The 23,907-nt window shown below is 40.2% G+C and overlaps 1 protein-coding gene across 1 annotated transcript in view; it reads right to left on the reverse strand.

Moving 5' to 3' along the window:
- Positions 1–23,907, reverse strand: part of Rpgrip1l (RPGRIP1 like) — a 93,591-nt gene that overhangs the window by 23,008 nt on the left and 46,676 nt on the right. The window contains exons 17-22 of the mRNA XM_051168531.1: positions 21,911–22,289; positions 14,596–14,783; positions 14,375–14,458; positions 13,938–14,039; positions 12,977–13,157; positions 8,324–8,394 (exon numbers count right to left, since the gene is read on the reverse strand). Of these exons, the coding sequence (XP_051024488.1) occupies positions 8,324–8,394; positions 12,977–13,157; positions 13,938–14,039; positions 14,375–14,458; positions 14,596–14,783; positions 21,911–22,289 (1,005 nt within the window). The remainder of the gene's footprint in view (positions 1–8,323; positions 8,395–12,976; positions 13,158–13,937; positions 14,040–14,374; positions 14,459–14,595; positions 14,784–21,910; positions 22,290–23,907) is intronic.

Genomic DNA, 23,907 nt, shown 5'->3' on the forward strand with positions numbered 1-23,907 from the left:
TCGGTGAAACAACTCAACATTTCTAGTTTTATATAAACCATACTTAAAAATCTGCCTGCTAGCTAAAGTTTCTACATCGAAATCACTGAGGGGCTTATTACTCATTGGTAGACCGTCATATTAGATTCTGAAGTGACTTGATAATTACTTCATAGGTGGATTCTAAATCTAGACAATTGCTTTTTCATCTTGACCACTGAGGTTTTAAAGTCTATCTGCTGGACATCATCTCTGCAGCAGCTAGAAGCCAGTGTGCTGGTCAGTGATGGTGTTCTCAATGTTAGTCCAAATGACTGAGCCTGCTTTTACACAACTGCCATTACCAGAAACAGAGAGAGTGGTATCAAGGTATCCTGCACACAAAAGCCTACTCTCTCTTGCCTGCAATTTGCTATTCTTACCTTTGTTCACATTTAATACACCTGCATTAGCCAGGATTCTTTAGAGGAACAGAGCTGACAATCAATCAATCTCTCTCTATAGAGAAACAGGATTTATTAGAATGGCCTACAGGCCACAGTCCAACTAGTGCAACAATGGCTGTCTACCAATAGAAGGCCCAAGAATCAGTAGTTGTTCAGTCCATGAGGCTGGATGTCTCAGCTGGTCTCTACTACACACTGGAATCCTAAAGAAGTAGGCTCTAATGCTAGGAAAGGAATAAACTTGACAGGGAGAGCAGAGAGCAGAGAGCAGAGAGCAGAGAGCAGAGAGCAAGCTTCCTTCTTCCATGTCTCTATACAGGCTGCCACCAGAAGACATGGCCCAGATTAAAGGTGGATCTTCCCACCTCAAAACATCTGCACTAAAAGTGCATCTTTCCACTTTGAATACCTCACAGGTGAACCCAGCGACTTGGGTTTTAGGTGCTTCCGGATGTGGTCAACTTGATAACTAAAAACAGTTGTCATCACACCCAGGCGCTGATGGCCGTATATTTTGTTGTGGAAAGCAGACACATTCTTTAAAGTGTAACCTTGACAATGATGCAAAAGGATTAATTTTTCAATGCCATGGCAAGTGCAAGTTCTGTTTTGACATCTATTTTGAGGCCCTGAAACAAGGCTTTTAATCGATGTATTATACATCAAATTGATACTGTTAACTTATGATTATTCAAATTAATAAAATATTCATAGAGAAATGTCCAAAGTTTTACATTTCCCAGACTTTTGTTCCCCACCCCCATTAATTATCATGCCTAGAAGCTTTTTAGCAAAAGCAGCAGTCATCAGACTGACGGAATCTGACAGGCCAGCAAGGCCCAATTACACTCGCACTCTGTGCCACTTTGATGTCCGGGAAACGAAGAGAGATAGGGGCCAATTGGGTAGCACATTATGTTAATGACTTGATTTAATCCCGCCACTAAACTTTATGTAGCCTGTTAAAGAAGATGCTAACTGTAATTATACCACTTTGGAAAGGAAAGGAGGGGACAAGCATTTCATACTGACAAAATGAAGCTCATAAATGTTGGAAATGAAATGAAACAAAATGAAGTAATCTATGATGAATTATAGATCACAGACATGAGGAAAGAGAAGGAATATGTCCAAGTTCTGGGAAATCTGTTAGATTCCTTTTAAGGATCAACATTCTAAGAAATAACTATGAGCTGTCAGGATTGGTTAACATTAAAAAGAAAGAAAGAAAGAAAGAAAGAAAGAAAGAAAGAAAGGAAGAAACTGTGATCTTAAACTGCTTACACAGTGATACTAGAGAATTCAGATCCACAGTGGAATTGGCATAAGTAAGATTTATCTGGGACACTATTTCTAGTCCTAACTGCAACATTATAAAAGGAAGTGGTTTTAAAGGTCTGTGCAGAAGGGATAACATCAGGGGAGGGCTCCCTAGAAACTTTAAAACTACTTTATATCTAAACTAGTCTTGACATTGACTTTATCTCTTCAAGTGCATTCCCAAAACACAGACTTCTGAAGAAGAGCCTGGATAACTCAGTGCTCTTCTTACTGCTCTTGTAGGAGACCCAGGTGCAGTTCTCAGCAGTCATGTAGGCATACGCAACTGTCTCTAACTCCAGTTCCAGGGATTGGACACCATTTGTCTGGCCTCTGGGTGGTACAGACACACATGTAGGCAAAACACTCATATACATAAAATAAATACCAGAGAAATCTAAACTATAGGATATCCTACTAAACATGTGACCTGTGGCCTAATAACAGTTAATGTTATAAAAGACCCAAGCAAATGCCAAGCAACCATTACAGATCAATAAAAGCTAAAGAGAAATAGGGGAAAAAAAAGGGACACAATTCAGATACCTATAAGTGATACTGCTGGCAGAAATGTAAAGAGAACTGTAGATGAGTGGGACACTGTGGTCTTTCTAGTAGCCTAGCCTCTGGAGTGAGAGCAGTCTTCTGTTCCTACTGAGATGACTAGGTGCTGCTTTCCCAAAAGACCACTTTGGATTGAAGAGTTGTGACTCGCTGTTATACTTCCTAACCTCAAGGAATGGAAGAGCGCTGAGGGCCAGCCTGTCTATCAGTGGCCAGTGACTTAATCCATTAGACTTATGTAACAGAGACCCCATACAGTCCTCCAAGCTGTGAGGATGCAGTTCTCTGAAGAGACGTGGGGTTCTCAAACATGGTGCACTCAGAGAGGGAATGGAGGCACCACAGCCCTCCTTAAATATTTTCTCCTAAGTGTCTTCACCTCCATGTGAAACATAAGGCAAATAAGGTTACCCTGTGCTCTGTGAGCCACTCTAGTGAATTAATTGAACCCCTTGGGGTTGTTGGCATCCCAGTTTATTGTCAAAAGCACATATAAAACACTCTGAGTGAGCCTGGTATCTAGAGTTGGGGGTTCAGTCCTGTGGGACTGTTCTATTACTTGCAGCATCTGATACTGTTTATAGATGTATCAGAGGTCACGTGTCTACTGTTTCTTGAAGAAGTACGTGGTTTATGGGGAAAACCACAAACATCCGATTAAGAAGTGTTGTGAAAGTTCAGTAGAGGAAATAGAGATTGTTTTACCTCAGGTACTCAGAATTATATAACAGCATTGTCTTGTGGCTATGAAGTTCTTAGAGGTAAAAGGACTTTTTTTTTTAAAAGTTCTGAAATGGTTCCTAATAATATATAAAAGGATATATTTACATATTACAAACAAACACATATATTCACCGAAGGGTAAAATAAATGCAGTGAAATGCCAACAATTTGTGGATCTGGATGAAGGATATGCAACTGTCTATGAATTTTGTAATCATTAAAGTTTTAAAAAGGTTCTATTTTTCACATTAAATGATTTATAAAGTAGTATGCAGGAAAAATGACATAATCAATAGAAAATATGCACATCACTGTCTTAGTACATTTGTACAATGTTACAGATGGGGTAATTTATAATTACTAAAACCATTTGCACAGTTCCAAAGGGTGAGCAGCTCAAGGTCAAGGTGAAGGTGCGGGTGGGTCTCGTGTCTGCTCTGTCTCTGATGATACCTTGATGCTGTGTCCTTTAGTGAGGAGGAACACTATGGTCTCTTGTGGCAGGAGAGCAGGAGTGCTCCCTCTCATTCTGCTTTGTTATATGTGTGCTAATATTATTCATGATCTTAGAGTCCTCATGACCCAGCCTACCTCCCCAGGCCTCAGCTCTTAACATTACTGCCTTGGGGGTGAAGCTTCAATACTTCCTCATGAATTGTATTTTGTACAGAAAATTAAGACTGCATTGGCTCATTAAGCTGGGGAGCTTTTTGTTGTGGGTCTTGCACATTGCAGCGTGCTTAGTTTAAGCCCTGACTTCTGCCCATGAGATGCCAGGAGCAGTTCCTCTTAATGTGACAATTAGAAATGTTTTCAAATGGTGCCTAATGTGAAGCTTTGATGGTCTAGGATCCTAAGATACAGAAAACCATTTTCTCTGCATTCAAAGTTAAAGATGATGAATAGTATTTAAAAGGTAGGGTTAACTGACATGCTCCTGTTGTCTACTTTAGGCTAACTAACATCCAGAGCATCTGTGGGTCCACTGCGCTGTAAACTGTGAGACGGCCTTCTTCTCTCAAAAAGGCTACAGTTTGGTTCATTCTTGCATCTCTCCCTGTTCTGCATGTGCAGACGAATTTCTTTTTGTCCTTGAGATTACACAGCTACAACCGGACCTTCTTTACTGTACGGTGCAGAGTGGTAATAATGATGGGCCCAGTCCAGAGGTTAGATAGGACTGATCTGGCCTCTTTCCTTGGGGATAGGCATTTTTGTCTGACTATCTTTGGGCAACAAGCAAAGGAAGCAGATAAAGTCAGCTAAATGACTGAAAGGGAAGGAGGTGGGCATGCCAGCTCAGAGCATATGTATCCTGTAGAGTTTCCAATTTTAGAATTACCCCAAATAGGTCCTTCCTTTCAACTTCCTTAACTAGGGAGATGGCTGTAGGCATTCTCTTTCTTTCAAAGTCAGTTAACTTATTTGAAGAATGAGAAAGTAGGTCATAAATTAGCTAAAGAATTCAAGTATTGACTGACTTAGTTATTGCTATGCTCTCTTGATATTATTTCAATCTAACATGAACTATTAACACTAGTTGGCGAAACACAGTTTATCTTTTGGATCAGTATAGAGGTTCCCTGAAAGCAGGAGCATCATCTTGTGTGTTTACTATCATGATAGGCTGTGAACCCCTGGCTTACAGCGTGAGGAACAAGTGCTGTTTATAAACTGACAAGATAAATATATTCTTGCATTACTGTCTTCAGAGACCCAGCACTGATTCAATATCTTAGAATCTTGTGTTCAAGACTAAATCATTTATGTAACCAAAAGAAAAGAGAAAAACTTGGCTGATGTAGGCATTGTCTTACAAAATAAACTGATGATTGATGATACAAGACAGAAAAATCAAAATTCAGACACAATAAATGGAAGGTTCTTAGTAAAATGGTGTGATGGTTCATTTTATTTGCCAAGCTTATTAAGCCGTAGGGTGCCCAGACATTTGGTCAATTCATAATAGTTGTGAAATACTTCATGACTTGACAACCCAGTATTTGTGAGATGCTTCTGGATAGCTTAAAATCCAGATAGACTCAATAAAGCAAATTAATCTTCCTAGTGTGGATGAGCTCTGTCCAGGCAGTTAAAGGGATAATAGCACCAAAAGGCTGAGTAAGAGGTGATGCACACCTTTAATCCCAGCACTCGGAAGGCAGAGTCAGGTGGATCTCTGTGAATTTGAGGCCAGTCTGATCTATAAAGTGAGTTTAGGACAGTTAGAGTGATACAGTGAGACCCTGTCTCAAAAACCTCTCTCTCTCTCTCTCTCTCTCTCTCTCTCTCTCTCTCTCTCTCTCTCTCTCTCTCACTCTCTCTTTCTCTCTCTCTCTCTCTCTCTCTCTCACACACACACACACACATACACATACACACACACACACGAGGAAAAAAAGGGGGGAGCTCCTTGTACCAGGGTGCTATCAAAAAGGACAGGCCCTCAAACTTGGCCTGAAGCAGATTCGCTGTTCCTGAGCCTGCTGGCTTTCAGATAAGAATATATGCCACTGGATGTCCTGCCTCCCAGGCCTTTGAACTCAATCTGGCAATACATAATCTATTCTGTACTACTAGCTTCCTGACTGAAGACCTCCATTACAGTAGCCAATTGTTTAGTAAGTCTGTGTGTCTGTCTGTCTAATCACTCCATCCATCCACCCATCCATCCATCCACCCACCCATCCATCCATCCATCCATCCATCTATCCATCCATCATTTATTGTCAGTTCTGCTTAAGACTATAAAACCAAACCTTACACAGAACGCTTACCCTCTTACTGATATCATTATCAGTTCTAATGGGAGCCTGAGAATTTCCATTCACTGGTTTGATAAAATTATTTAACATTTCAGCATTTGATTAAGCAAAAACATTAACTGAGTACTATAATTACAACTGCTCAGATAAACAAATAAAAATTCCTTCTTTGACTTATCAAATTTGAGCAATGCAAGTCCTGCATACCAGGTTACCTCAGGTTAGGTAATTAATATAAGTGGTAATTAGATACTAATTATAGTAATACAACTTTAGAAAGATGACATGTTTTCTTTATTAGACACAAAATAGATATCTTGGGTTGTGCAATCATGAGGACCCAAGTTCAATCCCCAGTGGCTATGTAAAAACTGAGGGCAGCAGCAGGTACCTGTAGCCCTCAGCATCGGGGAGGTAGACACAGGCAGACAGATTGGAGTTCACAGGCCAAACAATGTAGCCCATCAGTGAGCACCAGGTTCAGTGAGAGAGCATGCTTAAACAAAAGGTGGACAGTGATGGGGAAATGTCAGCTGCTGTACACACATACACACGAACACATACACATATATAAAAATGTATATCTTCGTTTCATGGAGGCCCTGTACAAACCTGTTATACTCATGGTTTTGTTTTACAGAGATATCAAATTTACAATATGTGAAAGAGGAGTTGAACAGAAGTATTGGATTTTTTCCAATAGAGAAGAAATTCCAAAATAAATAAAATATCCATGGAAATTAATATAGATGAAGAGAGACCTTTGGTGTGGGAAAGCTTAAGTTTTGTCACAGGTGGAAGCAATCTTGGCGGGCTTTACCCTTGGGGCACCCCATGAATACCCTGTGACAGACTGAGTGGAGCCATCCCGGGTCTGGAATTCAGGAAGCAGACCTGGGAACCCCACCTGGACTATTGTCTTTCTAATTGACCCTCACCGGGAGAAGGAGGGCCCTTCCCCTGTGACTCAGGCAGTTGGGGAGGAGAGAACAACAAGTTGAGCCTGGGGGAGAGAGCATGGGGAGCAGCGGACCTGCTGGACCAGCACGTGGGCCAGAGAAACACCTAAGGACCCGTCCCATGGAACAGATACCAGAAGGTTCACTCTTTTGTCCCTTTAACCTTTTTTCCTTCTTGTGTAAGCTAGTTGGGTTGTATAATAAAGTTTAATTATTAAGAAACAGAGCCAACACTTTGGTCTCTCCATCCTTGCTCTCTAGTGATGGGGATCAAGGCCTTGAATACCAGGCAAGGGCTTGACCACTGAACCACACCACAGATCTTCCCTTTCTTTTCTTTTCTTTTCTTTTGGTTTTTCGAGACGGGGTTTCTCTGTGCATCCCTGGCTGTCCTGGACTTGCTTTGTAGACCAGACTGGCCTTGAACTCACAGCGATCTGCCTGCTTCTGCCTCCTGAGTGCTGGGATTAAAGGCATGTGTCACCATGCCCAGCCCCTCTTTCTTTTCTGAAAAATAATCCTTACATATTTATCTATTTTGTGTTATATATGTGGGTGTACATGTGCCATGATATGTGTGGAGATGATAACTTGCAGGAGTGTATTTTTCCCTTCCACTATGCCGTATCCAGAGATTGAACACAGGTCCATTAACAACTACACAATGTCGCCGGTCCTTGTTTCTTTTTCTAAGGTAGCTAGGCTTGAACTTGTGCTTCTCCTGCCTCATTCTCCTGAGTATTAAGAACTTAGGCCTGTGTTACCTGCCTGGTGGTATTTACAAAGCTTCCCCCATGATAAAAATGCTCTTATACTCAGGAAATCTCCCATTTATATTTTGAAATACAATTTTCATTTCAATGTTTCAGTTTATATACCACATTTCAGTGATGTGATTAAAAAAACCCAATGAATTCTTGGACATGTTTAATTATTTACTGAATAGTTTTGATTTTTTTGTCTGAACTAACAGTTTACCAAGAGACATGCTTAGACTCTATGAAGCTGTGTAGGGTAAGCTACTCTAGTTTCCATGCAATCTCACAGTTGTAACCTGTGAGACACAAATCTGCTTTAATGCATCTTTGTACACAGAAACTGAAAGGGCAGTCAGCTGGTTTTAGCAAGAGGTGGATCATACTACCAGGTTGGGTATCCTTGTAAAAAGCAAGGCTTGCATGTTGCAGCCCATGCCATAATACAAGTGCCAGCAGGCTGAGGAGGTGGTTCAGTTGGTTATATGTTTGCTGTGCGAGCGTGAGCGGCTGAGTTGGATACAGCAGTATGAATCTGTAATGCCAGCACCAGGGAGATGGGGACAGGAAGGTCTCTGGGCATGCTTGCCAATTGGCAGGGCCAGAAAAAGAGCCTTGGTGTTGATTTCTGACCTCTACATACATGCACAAGCATGTGCCTACATATAGACATGTACACACACACATACACAAGACAAAATGTGTCTTGCAGTAGACACATTAAATTTTTTCCAGAAACACTTTTGCCTTAAGTATCCATTTATGAAGAATGAAAGTCAACCTCAGTTTAGGACACCACACAAGCTGCTCACCTTATTGGTGTTCTTGGCGACTGAACTGGGAATGACACAGTCATCACTGTCTGAAGCTGATCTGTCTTCATCTGTCAGAAAACATGGGACAACATTTACCCAGGTTAGCCAATGTAGCCACTGTACATGCCACAGGACAACATAAAAGAACAACCCAACAACCAGGTCTGTCACTTCTAGCTGCAAGGACATTTGCATGTACACTTTAGGAAAGGAAAATGTAACCCAAGAAAACTCCCATGTTTAATTTTAGTAAATACAAAAATAAAAATAATTATTGTTATGTTATGAAATTAATGAAAGCAATGGAAGCATAAGATAATAGATGTTGCTTTTTTTCTTAAATTTTAAAATTTAGTTGTTTCTTGTGCACATGCGCGCACGTGCGTGTGATAGGCACTAATGTGGAGATCAGAGAAAAACTTTTGGGAATCAGTTCTCTCCTTCCGTTATGTGGGGAATGAAACTCAGGTTCTCAGGGTCGGAGGCAAGAACCTCTTCCCACTGAGCCGTCTCTCCAGCCCTTTCTTTTTTCTCTTTAGATCTGTACTTTATTATGCTTCATAATTTCTCAAATTATTTAAAATGTTCCTATGTTCTGCTTACTGTACTTTAAGCTAGGAGCAGTTTGACAAATTTCCATATATGCTGGTAGCAAACAAAACTCAAAACATTTGCATTTTATTATAATCCCAAGTAGAGAACACCGTCAAGAGCTAGGATAGCCAATGCATGCACAGGAAAGGTGGACTATGCTTTCATGAAAATGGAACCATTTCAATGGAAAGACATCAAAGACTGAAGGAAGGAGATCATTTCCCAAAGAGAAGCCACACTTCCATCACAGTTTATATTATTTGTGCATGGATGGCATTAAGTAAATACTTTCAGGATACTCACAAAATACAGGTGAGTGGGACTGCAAATCTTTCAAATATTCTGGGCATATGAATTTATGCAGCAATTAAAATGTGTTATTGTAATACATGTGATAAAAAAGAAGGTGGGATTAGCTGGGGGAGAAAGACAACCAGCTGTAGTGGCGTAGGGAGGAAAATGAATGAAAGCAAGCTATAATGACACAAATGTACGGAAATGCAATGAGGACATGTATTACTTTGTATATTATCCTAAAAAATTAGTAAAAACATCTGAACATAGTTAACTACAGTCAAAAGTATACCGGTGAGATTGTGAACAACACTAACAAGAAGCTGAATGTTTTATGTGTCCATTTCTCCTTCCTTCATCAGTCTGTGGGTTTGAAGGATGCTATGCTCATCTGTGCTGATGAACCAGCCAGCAGGCTGCACATACCTATGCCAAGGTATACCATCACTGCTCATGCCATGCAGCAGTCTTACAGGGCAGTACATGGGCAGGACCATACCATGAAATGGTGTGCTTCTGTAAGAAAACTGTACTGTGATAAAGTCTTTCTCTTTTTTACACCAGTAGGAAGCTGACAAAACTGTGTCACTAGGCCATCAGCAGCTATAGCTACACAGTGAAAGACAGCCCTTTTATATCCATGCAATTGAGCATGAGACATAAGCTATCTAGCCAGGCTGGATCTGTGGTCATCAATTATAGAAAGAACATCTTTCTTCTAGTTCCCGCCTACGCATTCTTTTAAGTTGCCATATGAATTTTCATCTACTTAGTAATTAAGCCTGAGAGGTACTGGTGCCTGCTAGAGTGTCTGGGGTGGTAAGCAGAGACTGGTGCTCAGCCCCAGCTCTTATGCGGCAGTCAAGCTGCCCCAATAACCAAGCCTACATCTGCATCATACAGCAGATACTTTTCAATGGCTCACACAAAATATCGTGTAAAAAAATCCTGTTTAAAAATACAACTCATTAAGTAAAAAACACATATACAATAAATTACATACATATTTAAACTACAAAATTTGATACTTGACATTTAATTCTGTGGAACTATCTTCCAAATTAAAATAATGAATATGGGCCAGCAAGATGGTTCAGCGAGTAAAGGGCCTGTCACCAAACCTGATGACCTAAATTTGTACCTGGAACCCACATAGAAGGAGAGAACCAACCTGCAAAAGACATTCTCTGACTTCCAACTGTGTGTGCAGCATGCATACATGTACATACACATGCAAAATCAATACATGCCTTTAAAAAGGTAGGGGACCTAGCCAACACTCCTCTGTTTCCTTCAGAATATCTTTCCTCTGCTCCAGGCTACCTACCTGCTTCCTGTCTAAACAGTCAGTTCCCTTTTATATAAATGAAATGAGACAGTACATTGTCTTTTTTAAAGTTGCAATTCTTGATTTTAATTTTAGAAAGTCAAAGCTAAAGAATGACCCAACTGATAATATTAAACCCAAAGAGAATATAACATGTCTAGAACATAAGTTGTGGACAGCCTCAGCAAGAACACGTGTGTTCTATGCGGGAGCCCCAAGTAGACCTAAGAAGAGAGAGATGGCTATTACGTATAAAGCAGCTATGAACATGGTTGAGCATATGTCCCTGTTGTGTGGTAGGGCATTTTCTGGGTATATTCCAAGGAGTGGGATAGCTGGGTCTTGAGGAAGCCCTATTCCCATTTTTCTGAGAAAGCGCCAGATAGCTTTCCAAAGTGGTTGTACTAGTTTGCATTCCCACCAGCAATGAAAGAGTGTTCTTCAATCTCTACATCCTCGCCAATATGTGGTGTCATTTGAGTTTTTGATCTTAGCCATTCTGATGGGTGTAAGATGGAATCTCAGTGTCGTTTTGATTTGCATTTCTCTGATGACTAACGAGGACAAGCATTTCTTTAAATGTTTCTCGGCCAAGAGCATATATAGGGAGAGGAGGTCTCCCTCAATCACAGACATAGGGGAGGGGAGAAGGGGGGAAGCGGGAGGGAGGGAAGAATGGGAGGAAACAGGGGAAGGGCTAACAATCGAGATGTAATATGAATAAATTAATAAAAAAATGTAAAAAAAAAAAAAAAAAAAAAAAAAGAGAGAGAGATAACAGCCAAAGACCTATGTGGGGAGCCCTGCTAAATTCTGCCATGTCCGAAATCCTGCGCTTAGGCTGCAGGCTATGACCTTCCAGCTGCTGAGCTCTGCTGGAGGAGGTCTTTGTGTTCCAGGCCATCCTTGGACTATTTACCTTTGAAACAAGTAGGGAATACTAGTTTACATTCCCACCACCAATGAAGGAGTGTTCCTCTCTCTCCACATCCTCACTTTGGAAATCTATCTGACGCTATATCAGAAAACCGGGAATAGGGCTTCCTCAAGACCTAGCTATTCCACTCCTTGGAATATACCCAGAAGATGCTCCAGCACACAACAAGAACATTTGCTCAACCATGTTCATAGCAGCCTTATTCATAATAGCCAGAACATGGAAACAGCCTAAGTGTCCCTCAGTAGAAGAATGGATAAAGAAACTGTGGTACATATACACTATGGAATACTACTCAGCTATTAAAAACAAGGAATTCCCGAAATTTGTGGACAAATGGATTGAACTAGAAATGATCATAATGAGTGAGTTAACCCAGAAGCAGTGGTATATACTCACTTATATCTGGACACTAGCCCAAGGGATATGTCCCATTAAAGTCTTCACTTACCAGGAAAGTGGGACAGAGGGGAGGACATCCTATTGGGACTCTAGGTGAGAGAAACATGGGAGAATGGGGAAATAGAAGGATCTAGAGGGTCCTAGAAACCTACAAGAAGAATATTATGATGGGCAGATCTGGGCCCAGGGGTCCTGTTCAAACTATGGCACCAGCCAAGGACAATACGTGCAGTAAACATCGAACCCCCTACCCAGGTCTAGCCAATGGACAGGACATTCTCCACAGTTGAGTGGAGAGTGGGGATTGACTTTCACACGAACTCTGGTGCCCCGTATTTGACCACATCCTCTGGATGGGGAGGCCTGGTGGAACTCAGAGGAAGGATAGCAGGCTACCAAGAAGAGACTTGATACTCTATGAGCATATACAGGAGGAGGAGGTCCCCCCCACAGGGGAGGGGAGTAAGGGGAAAATGGGAGGGAGAGAGGAATGGGAGGATACAAGGGATGGGATAACAATTGAGATGTAATATGAATAAATTAATAAAATATATTTATAAAATCACACACACACACACACACACACACACACACACACACACACACACACACACACACACACACACGAAAGAAGTAGGGAAGTCCCTACTGAGAAACACCTGGAAGGTTAAGGAAATCCTTTCAGAGAGCTACTCAGTAATAGGAAGTTCTTACAGAGAGCTATTCAGGCTATTGTGTTCTTCTTGCCTTGGGAGCTAGGGAGAGAGGGATCAGAATAGATCCTAGTGACCTTACTATATAAAGTCTTACTCGTCTGCATTAAAGAAGAATCTTGATAAGAAATTTTCTGACTTGATTTGTTATTTCTCACGTCTCTGTATCCTACTTTCAATCCCCACCCCCTCTTTCAGGTGAACCCTCATTCGATTTTTCCCGTGGGCCGGGACACGAGCACCTCTCACCACCACTTCTGTCGAGAGGCGGGTATCACAAGGTGGGTTCACTACTGAACTATGTGTAGTATATGGCATGCGTGCTGTCACAGACAAAGCAAGGCAGAGTCAGGTGAACAGCAACAGTTTAAACACAAAGTCACCTTCTGGCTCCAGTTCTTCCGTTATTTCTGTTTCATCTTCAGAGGAAGCCACACTTTGTGATGCAAGCTGACCCTCAGATAGGAAAGAGATGTCATTGTCTTTTCCTTGCTGCATTTTCTCCATGTTTTCTTCTACCTCAGCCAAACTGCTTTCCTGTGAAACATGCAGAGGAGAAGCACACTGCTGTAGTTATTGCTTGGGTTACATTTTATAGCATTCTTGCTGGAGCACCTGAATAATAAAAGGTACACTGAGACTTGAGTGCACAGACATCCAGCTGGCCAGTCTCCCATGCAGATCATCCCAACACTCAGGAGGCCAGCATGGGCTGTACAAGGAGAAGCGAGTTCAAAGTTAGTCTGAGCTACACGTGAGCTTCTGTCTCTAAACCACCACCTCCTCCTCTACCAGCTCCCCCACTTCTTGCTCCACAATTAGCATTGTCACTGAAAACCACAAAACACACAGAGATATGCTACATAGCTATTAAAAACTCATTTAAAAAAGTCATTTAGATTGTATGGATGAAAGCACACAGGTCAATACAATCCAAGTATGCACCAAGAATGAAGGCCATAGGTTAGCCTGATGTGGTAGTGCATGTCTGTAGAACCATCACATGAAAGCAGAGGCTTGTGGATGTGGAATTCCAGGTCATCCACAGCTACACAGTGACTTTGAGACCAGCCTGGCATACATAAAATCATGTCTCAACAAAACTAAATAAAACAATAAAGATGTGTCAATCTCAAATGACCTTTATATTGATTTTAGTCTATATACTTATATTCTCTGTCAATACATGGGCAACTATATCTGTTATACTTATTATTTTAAAAATCTATCATAAAAAGACATATATAAGAGTAGGAAAGATACAATGATTTCATGAATCAGGTCTAGACAAAGGTTTTAAAGTCCCCAAACACTTTTCAAAATAATTTTAATACAAAGGCATACCTTGGAAGTGTATGTATCAGCTGGCGTACTGTTTTCTGTCTCTGGTGTATGTGCCACTTCTGGGGAACTGTCCTTTGTATCGTTAGGAGGAGGAGAAGTCTCCTTGAATTAATGGGAAAAACCCATGTATGTTATTTTGTATTCATTAGAGAGCAGTTTTAGGAAGATACATGTTTGGCTGTGTAAAATCAAAAAACAATGTGAGGGAAGGGAAACAGCATTTATAAACTTCTTTGAGGGCTGTTGTGTGAATGGGAGCAGAAGACTCTGTGGGAAGCTGGAAAGGGCTGCAGGGTGATGGAAGGCCCGTCGGCTACCACGGTAAAGACATGCTGCGCTTCCTGTCTTCGCTATATCAGGAAGGGGCAGTACAGTCTATACTCTCAAGTATTTGCTACAGGAAAGGGAAGTAGGTATTTAGAGTATTTATTACTTACAGGACTCAGGTGCGGCATGGTATCCACAAAAGAGACCTTTTTGTCCACAAGTGTTAAACGTTGTCTTGGTTTAGGTTTTGGTGCCTAAGATAAAGTGGTATGTCAGACGTGATGATCACTGCATTTTAGAGGAGGCTTCAGTTAGTTTTTGGTAGAATTATATGGCTATTAAGCTTATATTGCAAGTATTCTACTTGAAATCGAAAGTCACCATCACTCACCACTGACGTAGGGGCCGAGGATGCTGGAGGTAGTCTCTGCACAGCCTCTGGCTCTTCTCTGCATATGAATTTCCCTAGGTCTTCAGTACTTATTGATCCACTTGGTGGAAGGTAGGTGAATTTCCATTTCAATATAACTTGGATGGTTCCTGCAGCATGCTTTTCATTATCCATTAACTCAAATATCCCTGCAAATTATGAAATCATCTTCTCAATGCCAGAGTGAAGCTTTGTTACTGTAGGGATTACAGCCACGCCCTGGGAGCCTGAAGGTCACTAGAGCCAGCGCAGCAGGGAGCCTCATCATGGATCCTCAAAGTCCTATCCCAAGCTCTGTAGCGGCACATCTACTGTGGTCTCCCCTTCCTTCCTGTCTCCTGACCCCCAGGCCAGGGAAGCAGGTAGACTGACTGCAGATCTTCCCCTGCCCTCCTCTCCTCCTCGGCTGTGTGGCGGCCTACCTGCTGCAGCCTTGCCCCCTATCTGCCCACACAGAGGAAACACACAGATCTTCCCCTCCAAAGTTTCTTCACCCCACTCATTGCTTTATCCCGGCCTTTAGAGCCAGCAGGCGGTCTCTGGGAACCTGGAGGTCAGTCTTGCCAGGAAAGAAGGCAGTCTAACTAGATCTTCACCCCCATCCTGTTATCCCCGCCCCCAATCCCAGCAGGCTTTCTCTGGGAACCTGTGAGCCAAGCCTGACAGAGAATCAAGTAGATCAGGAAAGCAGGTAGACTAAATGCAGATTTTCACTCTCCCTCCTTTCCTCCATATCCATCTCCCAGTCTCATCCCCAGCTCTGTAGAAAACTACCTAATGTGGCTTCTCCCCTGCCCTCTCTCCTCCTATTCCCAGAGGACTAAGCAGATTCGGGAGGAACACCCTGCTTTCCTCTCTCCTATGGGCCTTCTTAGCTCTTACACCTATAGAACAAAAGGAAGAATATTAAAAGTAACAAGGGACAAAGAACAAGTAACATATAAAGGCAGACCTCTTAGAATTATGCCTGACTTCCCAGTGGAGACTCTAAAAGCCAGAAGAGCCTGAACAGATGTGCTAAAGACTCTTAAGAGACCACAATGCCAGTCCAAATTACTATACCCAGCAAAATTTTCAATCATCATAGATGGAATAAATGAGACATTTCATGATAAAGCAAAATTTAAGCAATATCTATTTACAAATCTGTAGAGAAGTTCTCTTTAGGTTAACTATGTCAAAGAAAACACAAGAAATAAATAATCACAGACCAGTAAAGACAAAAGAAGGGACACACACATACATACACACACACACACACACACACACACACACACACACACACACCACCAACATCATCAACAAAAATAACAGAAATATACAATCATTGGTCACTGGTATATTTCAACATCAATGGTACGAAATCCCCCAGTAAATAGTCAAAGACTAACAAAATGAATGCAAAAAAAAAAAAAAAAGGATCCATACTTCCGATGTACCAAGAAACACATCTTATTAGGATAGACATAATTCTAGGGCAAAGGGGTGGGAAAAAGTATTCTAAGCAAGCGGACCTAAGAAACAAGGTGATGTAGCCATTTTAATATCTGACAAAATAGTATTCAATCAAAAAATTAATCAGAATAGGGAAAGACATTAAATACTTATCAAAGGAAAAATCCACCAAGAGGAAGTTGTAATTCTTAATGTCTGTGCACCAAACACAAGGACATTCAAAGTCACAAGAGAAACACTACTATAGGTTAAGCCACACATTGACCCTCACACTCTTACAGTGGGAGACTTAAATACACTACTCTCACCAATACACAGATCATCCAAACAAAAACTGAACAGAAATTTTGGTGCTAACAGATATAAACCAAATGGAACTAACAGATATTTACAGAATACGTCAACCAAACACAAAAGAATATACTGTCTTCTCAGCATCTCATGGAACTTTCTCCAAACTGACATAAATCAAATTTCAACAAATACAGCAAAGTTGAAATAACACTGCATCCTATCTGAAACTATGGATTAAAGTTATATATCATCAACAACAGATAGCTAAAATCTCATAGAAACAAACAACTCATTACTGAATGAAAAATGGGCTGACAGAAATTAAGAAACCAAATCTTTCTAGAATTGAATGAAAATGAATACACAACATAGTTATGGTGTTAAGTGCCTACAAAAAGATCAGCTCTCATATTAGTAACTTTACAGCATATTGAAAGCTCTAGAACAAAAGAAAAAAATCACACCCAAAAGGAGTGGATAGCAAAAATAATCAAACTCAGGGCTGAAATCAATAAAATAGAAAAACAAACAAGCAAAGAATCAATGAAACAAAGAGTTGTTTCTCTGGGAAAATCATTAAGATTGGCAAACTCCTATCCAAATTGCATAAAAGGCAGAGAGAGAATATCCAAATCAACAAAATCAGAAATGAGAAGGGGCTATAAGAGCAGGCGCTGGTGACCTATGGAGAATCTTAAGGATATACTTGAAAACAACCGGCCACTACCAACCTCGAAATCTAAAAGAAATGGGCACTTTTTTTTTGATACTACTACTTACTAAAATTAAAGCAGTGTCAGATAATTTCAACAGGCCTATGGCCCTTAGTGAAATAGAGGCAGTAATTAAAAGTCTCCCAACCAAAATAAGCCCAGGGCTAGATGGTTTTAGCACAGAATTCTACCAGACTTTCAAAGAAGCATTAATGCCAATACTCTTCAAACTATTCTACAAAGTATAAGCAGAAGGAACATTGCCCAATTTGTTTTACAAGACCAAAGTTACCCTGATATCCAAACCACATAAAGACACAATAAAGAGAATTACAGACCAATTTCCTTTTTAACATAGACGCAAAAAATTCTCAATAAAATAATTGCAAACCAAGTCCAAGAACACATCAAAAAGATTATCCATGGTGATCAAGGATACTTCATCCCAGAAATGCAGGGATGGTTCAACGTACATAAATTGATAAAGGTAATACACCACCTAAACAAACTGAAAGAGAAAAACCCCCACAGGATCACATCATTAGATGTGGAAAAAAACATTTGACAAAAATACAACACCCCCTTTATAATAAATGGAGAGAAACTCAAAGCAACTCAAGTAAAACCAGGTATAAGATAAGGTTGTCCACTCTCCCCATACCTATTCAATATAGTACTTAAAGTCTCACCTAAGAAAACTGAAGGTGATCAATGGGATACAAATTGGAAAGTTAGAGCCAGGTGGTGGTGGCGCATGCCTTTAATCCCAGCACTTGGGAGGCAGAGGCAGGAGGCTGTCTTTGAGTTTGAGGCCAGCCTGGACTACAGAGAGAGTTCCAGGACAGCTAAAGCTGTTACACAGAGAAACCCTGTCTCAACAAACAAACAAACAAAAACCCCAAAACAAAAAAAAAAAAAAAAAAAAGCAAAGAAATTAGAAAATTAAAGTATCTTTATTTGCAGATGATATGATTGTATAAATAAATGACTCTAAAAATCCCCCTGGAGAACACCTATAACTAATAAAACCTTCAGCAAAATAGCCGGATGCAAAACTAACTCATAAGATCAGTAGCCCTCCTATATATGGCAAATGAAATGAGAGAGAAATCAGGGAAACAACACCTTTAATGATAGCTTTAAATAATATAAAATATCCTGGGGTGACTCCAACCAAGCAAGTGAAAGACTTATATAATGAAAACTTTAGGACACTGAAGGAAGAAACTGCAAAAGGCAGAAGATGGAAAGATCTCCTGTGCTCACAGTTTTATAAAGTAGAAATGACCATCCTACCAAAAGCAATGTACAGATTCAATGCAATCCCTATCCGAATTCCAAACAAATTCATCATAAAAATTGAAAAAAACAATTTTCAGTTTCATATGGAAACACAGATAGACAAACTCAGGATAGCTAAAACAACCCAGAATAAGAATAATAAAAAACCTGCTGGTGGTATCACCATCCCAGATTTCAAGCTGTATTTCAGAGCTACAGTAATACAAACAGCATTGTATTGGCACAAAAAGAGACATGCCAATTAATAAGATTGAATGGAAGACCCAGATATAAGTCCAAACACCTATGGATAGCTGATTATTGAAAAAAAAAAAAATCCAAAAACACACACTAGCAAAAACGCAGCATCTTGAGCAAATGTTGCCAGTCAAACTGGATATCTGCATCTTGAATACTGCAAATTAATCCACATTTATCACCATGCATAAAGCTCAGCTCCAAATGGATCAAGGTTCTTAACGTAAGACCAGACACCCTGGATCTGACAGTGAGAATACTCTTAAACTCATTGGCACAGGGAAAGACTTTCTGAACAGAACAGTGACAGCACAGGCTCTAAGAGCAATAACTAATAAACAGGATGGCCTTGAAGAAACAAAAAAGCTTCTGCATGGCAAAGGACAACATCATTAAAGTAAAGTAGCAGGGTACAGAACAGCATTTTTAAGAACCAATTTCACATCTGACAGAGGGTTTGTATCTAAAATACATACAGAAATAAAAAATACTGGACATCAAGAAAACAACCCAATTAAAAAATGGAGGCACAGAACTAAAACAGAATTCTCAAAAGGTGAAACACAACTGGCCAAGACACACTTTAAAATGTTCAATATCTTTAGTCATCAGAAAAATGCGAGTTAAAACTACTTAAAGATTTCATCTTCTACCAGTCAGGATCACCAAGATCAATAAAGCGAATGGTAGCTCATGTTGTCAAGGGTGTTGGGAAAGGGAACACCTATTCATTGCTCAAGGGGGTTCAAACTTGTTTAAACTGCTATGGAAATCAGTGTGGCAGATCCTTAAGGCTGGGAACAGACCTACCTCAAGATCTAGGTATACCACTCCTGGGTATATACCCGAAGCACCCTACATCCTATCATAGAGAGACGTGCTCATGCATGTTCATTGCTGCTCTACTCAAAGCAAGAAAGCGGAAATAGCTTTGATGGTCATCAACAGATGAATGGATAATGCCAATGGAATACATTTACACAATGGAATATTAATAAGTGGTTCAGCCAAAATTACAAAAAAAAATTCAGGTAAATGGATAGTTAAAAAACAAAACGCTCCAACAATTCTGAGGTAATCCAGGCCCCAAGACAAAATTTGTTTGCTTTTTCTTATATGTGCACACTAGTGTCTAAGCCTTTAATAGGTATGTTATAACTTATATAAGCACAGAGGTTATGCATCATGTCCCAAGTGAGGGACTTGGGGAGAAGGGAGGATCTCTCAAGGAAGGGGAGATAGATTATTAGTTTTGAAGAGACAGGAGGGAGATGTTAGTGGAAGGATTAAGTGGGAGACGGGGTGGGTGACAAAGGGAAGAAAGGGAGTATGGGGAGGGAAAACTAACATTAGGCTATTGAGAGGGGCATATGGAAATCTACTCCTTTAGAAGCATCTAAAAATATAAACGTATTTGAAAGAGATATAAATGGAGTCACCATATAAAGGGGGAGACAGTGCCACAGCTAGATATCTTTAGCCACCAATTGAAGTATCCAGTTCCAGAAAGGGGTTATATCTAGTTGAATAGTTGGCCAAAGGGGCCCCATGGAAACCCACAAACATTCTAGGCTATTGCCGGGTTATTGGTCACTCTCCACAACCTGTACAGGCTCAAACCTGATGTGCTCACAGTGCTGAAAGGGAAAGTGGACACAGGCTCCCATTCCTAACTCACAACTTAAATGCAATTGACACCTGCTTGAAAAGGAAAAATTAGATTTCTCAAATGGAGTTTCACTGGGTATATTAACCATACTGAAGGGCAGGCCGTGTGCCCAATTGTAGATGGCCAACACTAAACAAACTTCACGCTATTTTTTGTCTAAATTGCTTTGTTTGGGAATTTTTGTTTTTGTCTTATTGGTCTTTTGTGTGTATATTATGGTTTCCAATTTTGTGTTCTTATGGGTTTTGTTTGTTTTATGGGTTTGTGTGTTTTTTCTTAATTTCTTTTTGTTTACTTTCTAAAGAGAGAGAAAGTAAGGGCATAGTGTTGGGTGGAAGGATCTTGGAAGAGTCAAGGGAAAGGAAAGTATGATTTGAATGTATTTTATGAAAAAGTTTTCAATAAAAATGTTTAAGAAAAAAGTAAAACTTATGACAATGACTTATCAAATAGAAACAGTAAAGAGAATCTATCTTTCATCTATGTGTCTGTCTGTCTGAAATGGTGTTAGACTATCAGCAAGTGATAGAGTGCTTGCTTTTGTGAGCCTCTGGAGACCTAGCACTGGGAGTGGAAGTAGAGGATGGTAGAGAAGAGAATAAAAAGTAGTACCAGAAATGACGGAGCAGTGGAATACATCTAACAGTGGGCCCAGCAGGAGAGGTAACGTGGCACAGGAAATAATCCAGTGGACTTGAAGACACAGCAGTAAAGCTATCGAATATAAATGATGAGAAGAGAGACCTGCAGCGTGTTATCAAATATACCGACCTGTGTGTCAGGAGAAACTAATAACCGAAGAAGAAATGATGGAGAACTTTCCAAATCAGATGTGCAGCACTGTACTACACATATTGGAAGCCCAGTAAGCTACAAGCAGGAGAGACACAAGAGGAAACACATCTAGACACAAACTATTGAGAGCCTCAAGCAAAGCCTTAAAAGCAGCATCATGTTTATGTGACTTACAGTCAGGTCCACAGGAGGCTTCTTAGAAAGAATGGCTTTCCCATAGCCACTGGGTTGATGGACTGCATGTGTTAGAAGGATAGCAAACCAAACCAAAACCCAACCACCAAACTACCAGACAACAAGGCTATCCCTCAAAAAATTCAAAAAAAGTAAGAATACTCCAAGATAAAAATTACTGAAACTATTTGCTGGCAGTAGACCTGATTTATAGCACATATCAAATAAGTTTTCTTCAGGCTGAAAGAAAATGACACATGACGCTAACTCAAGTCCATGCATCTGAGGGGCCAAAGGGTAACTGCATACATAGTTTTAAAAGACTATGCAAATATCTTTTCTTTTCTCCTCTTAAATGTTTAAAAGATAATTATATAAGCCAATGATTATAAATTATATTGTTGGGTTCATAACCCTCAAGATAGCATTGCTTTTAAGTATACCATAAATGCCCTCAAGCACCCCAAGTGCTATAATTTTAAGCAAAGAAATAACTAAAAATATAAACAGTATTATAGACCTGTACAAATATTGTTTAAGGTTAGGAATATTAGTTACTGATGAATCATATCTGTAACACTAAGTTATACTTTAGGTTTTTCTTTACAATTTTATAGAACCAAGAACATACTCTTACCTGAGACACACCTGTCATGTGCCAGGGAAATCAGAGGCACATTGACTTTTCCTATGTAAATATTCTCCTGGGTATCACTATCATCAAACACATAAAAACTCAGAGACTCTGACTTAAGGTATCGATCCAAATCCATACTCATTGGCACTGGGAAACACATATGGTCATCAAATTGTGGATCGTTGCTACTGGGAATGATGGCTGTATCATGGTCTGGAAAATCAAAAAACTTGTACACAACATATGCGTGTGGCTGCAGGTGGCTTGCTCGGGATTGGAGGTTGCTGCAACATCTTACTGTAATGTGAAGTTCATTTAAGTTGCCATCTGTGGAATCTGTTGAACTGATCTGAGCAGTTGTGGGTGCCTGCTGACTCAACTGGAAAAACATACAGATTTATATTATAGAAAGAATACAATTAAAAGATAATTACTAGCTGCCAACCTTCGAACAAAATTTTGTAAATGGACAAAACTACATACTTTCATATAAAGGTCCTTTCCTCAGAAAAAAGATTTGTATTAAAGGCTAACATGCTTTAGAACAGTACAATGAAAGACCAAGCACGTGTGAGAATATACACCCTGTGCTGTGGGCAACAAACATGGATGGCCAACATTTGTAGAAATTGGTCCCAATATCAGATAAACCCAAGAAAAAAAGCTAAGGTAATATTCTTTAATTCTGCTGAATTACTGAAGAGCTAAGGCGGTGATGGGTCTGAAGAATGTCCTAACTAAAGGAGACTCACCTGCTCACCAGAGTGTGGTCTGAGATAAACCTGAAAGGGTAAAACGCTGGATTGGGAGGGCATTCCTGAAGAGACAAGCAAAGGCACTGCGCAGAGCTGGAAACTATTCCATGTCCCTCTTGGGAACACCACTAAGCACACCAGATGTTAGAAAACATTTGTAGTAAGTGATAACTTTTATAGCTGTTGTGATAGAGATGAAGAAAATGCTAATGTTCCTGTGCCTCACTTAGCTTAGCATTGGAGAGCTTTCTACCTTGCCCCTTCTGCAGTCTGGACTGTGCAAGAGACACTGGCAACAATGCCCCTGTGGCGACCTCCGCTGGTGTGCAGTAAGAAACAAGAGCAGGTACAATACAGCTTGCACTCAACCAAGGAAAGGCCAGTGGAATGATTTTTAAAGTACTCCCTCTCCCTACCTCTGCTCCCTCAATCAAGCAATTAAAGCAGAAAACCAAGAAAAAACTAACTCTCATCTCTGTAACAGATTCTTTCAAGGTGTGCTGTGAAGAATACTCCATGAAGGTGATCTCTGGAAAGCAGGTGTCATGTCCCTTTTGGTTTGAGAATCTACATTTACACATGCCTTTTAAGCTAAAGCCAAAGAAAACAATATACCTCGAATAAGTAACAAAGAAGACCATTTCACATAACAGTACAGGGATATGTCATGGATCTGTACAACAGAAATAGGGTTGGTCCCCAGCAAGCTTGTATGATTGGGAAAACACTAGAATTTACTGTTTGTTTTCCATTTTTCTCTGAATACCAGCACATTATTCTCTCTTCAGATTCTTTGTATATTTCATCTTGTAGGCAAACATGATGGAAGATGGCTGTAGACAGCTTCCACCTTTACATGCTCTAGGCATTAGAGTCTTGCTCTCACTTGCTCTTAGAAGGCCACAAGGATAGTCCTAAATGATAACTGGGTGGACTACTAGAGGAAATGGGATCACCTAACATGAACCTGGCTCCCAGGGCCCAGACCATCTACTCCAAGGAAAGAAGACAGATAATTATGACTGCACACATCTTTCAACGTGCTTCTACCATGTTCACTCCTAGTCATTCACATCTTTTGTTTTCTTTTGATATTCATGTTATATGTAAGAGGCCATCAACTCCAGAATTCTATTAAACTTGATTTAGTGCATATACTAGTTCATGAAACCAATTGAATTGTGCTATTAAGACTCACTGAAATACAGTTTGAGTAATGGAGAGCTGCATTTAAACTCCTGG

The sequence above is a fragment of the Acomys russatus genome, chromosome 26, assembly GCF_903995435.1.
Source record: "Acomys russatus chromosome 26, mAcoRus1.1, whole genome shotgun sequence".
In the NCBI taxonomy this organism is placed as follows: Eukaryota; Metazoa; Chordata; class Mammalia; order Rodentia; family Muridae; genus Acomys; species Acomys russatus.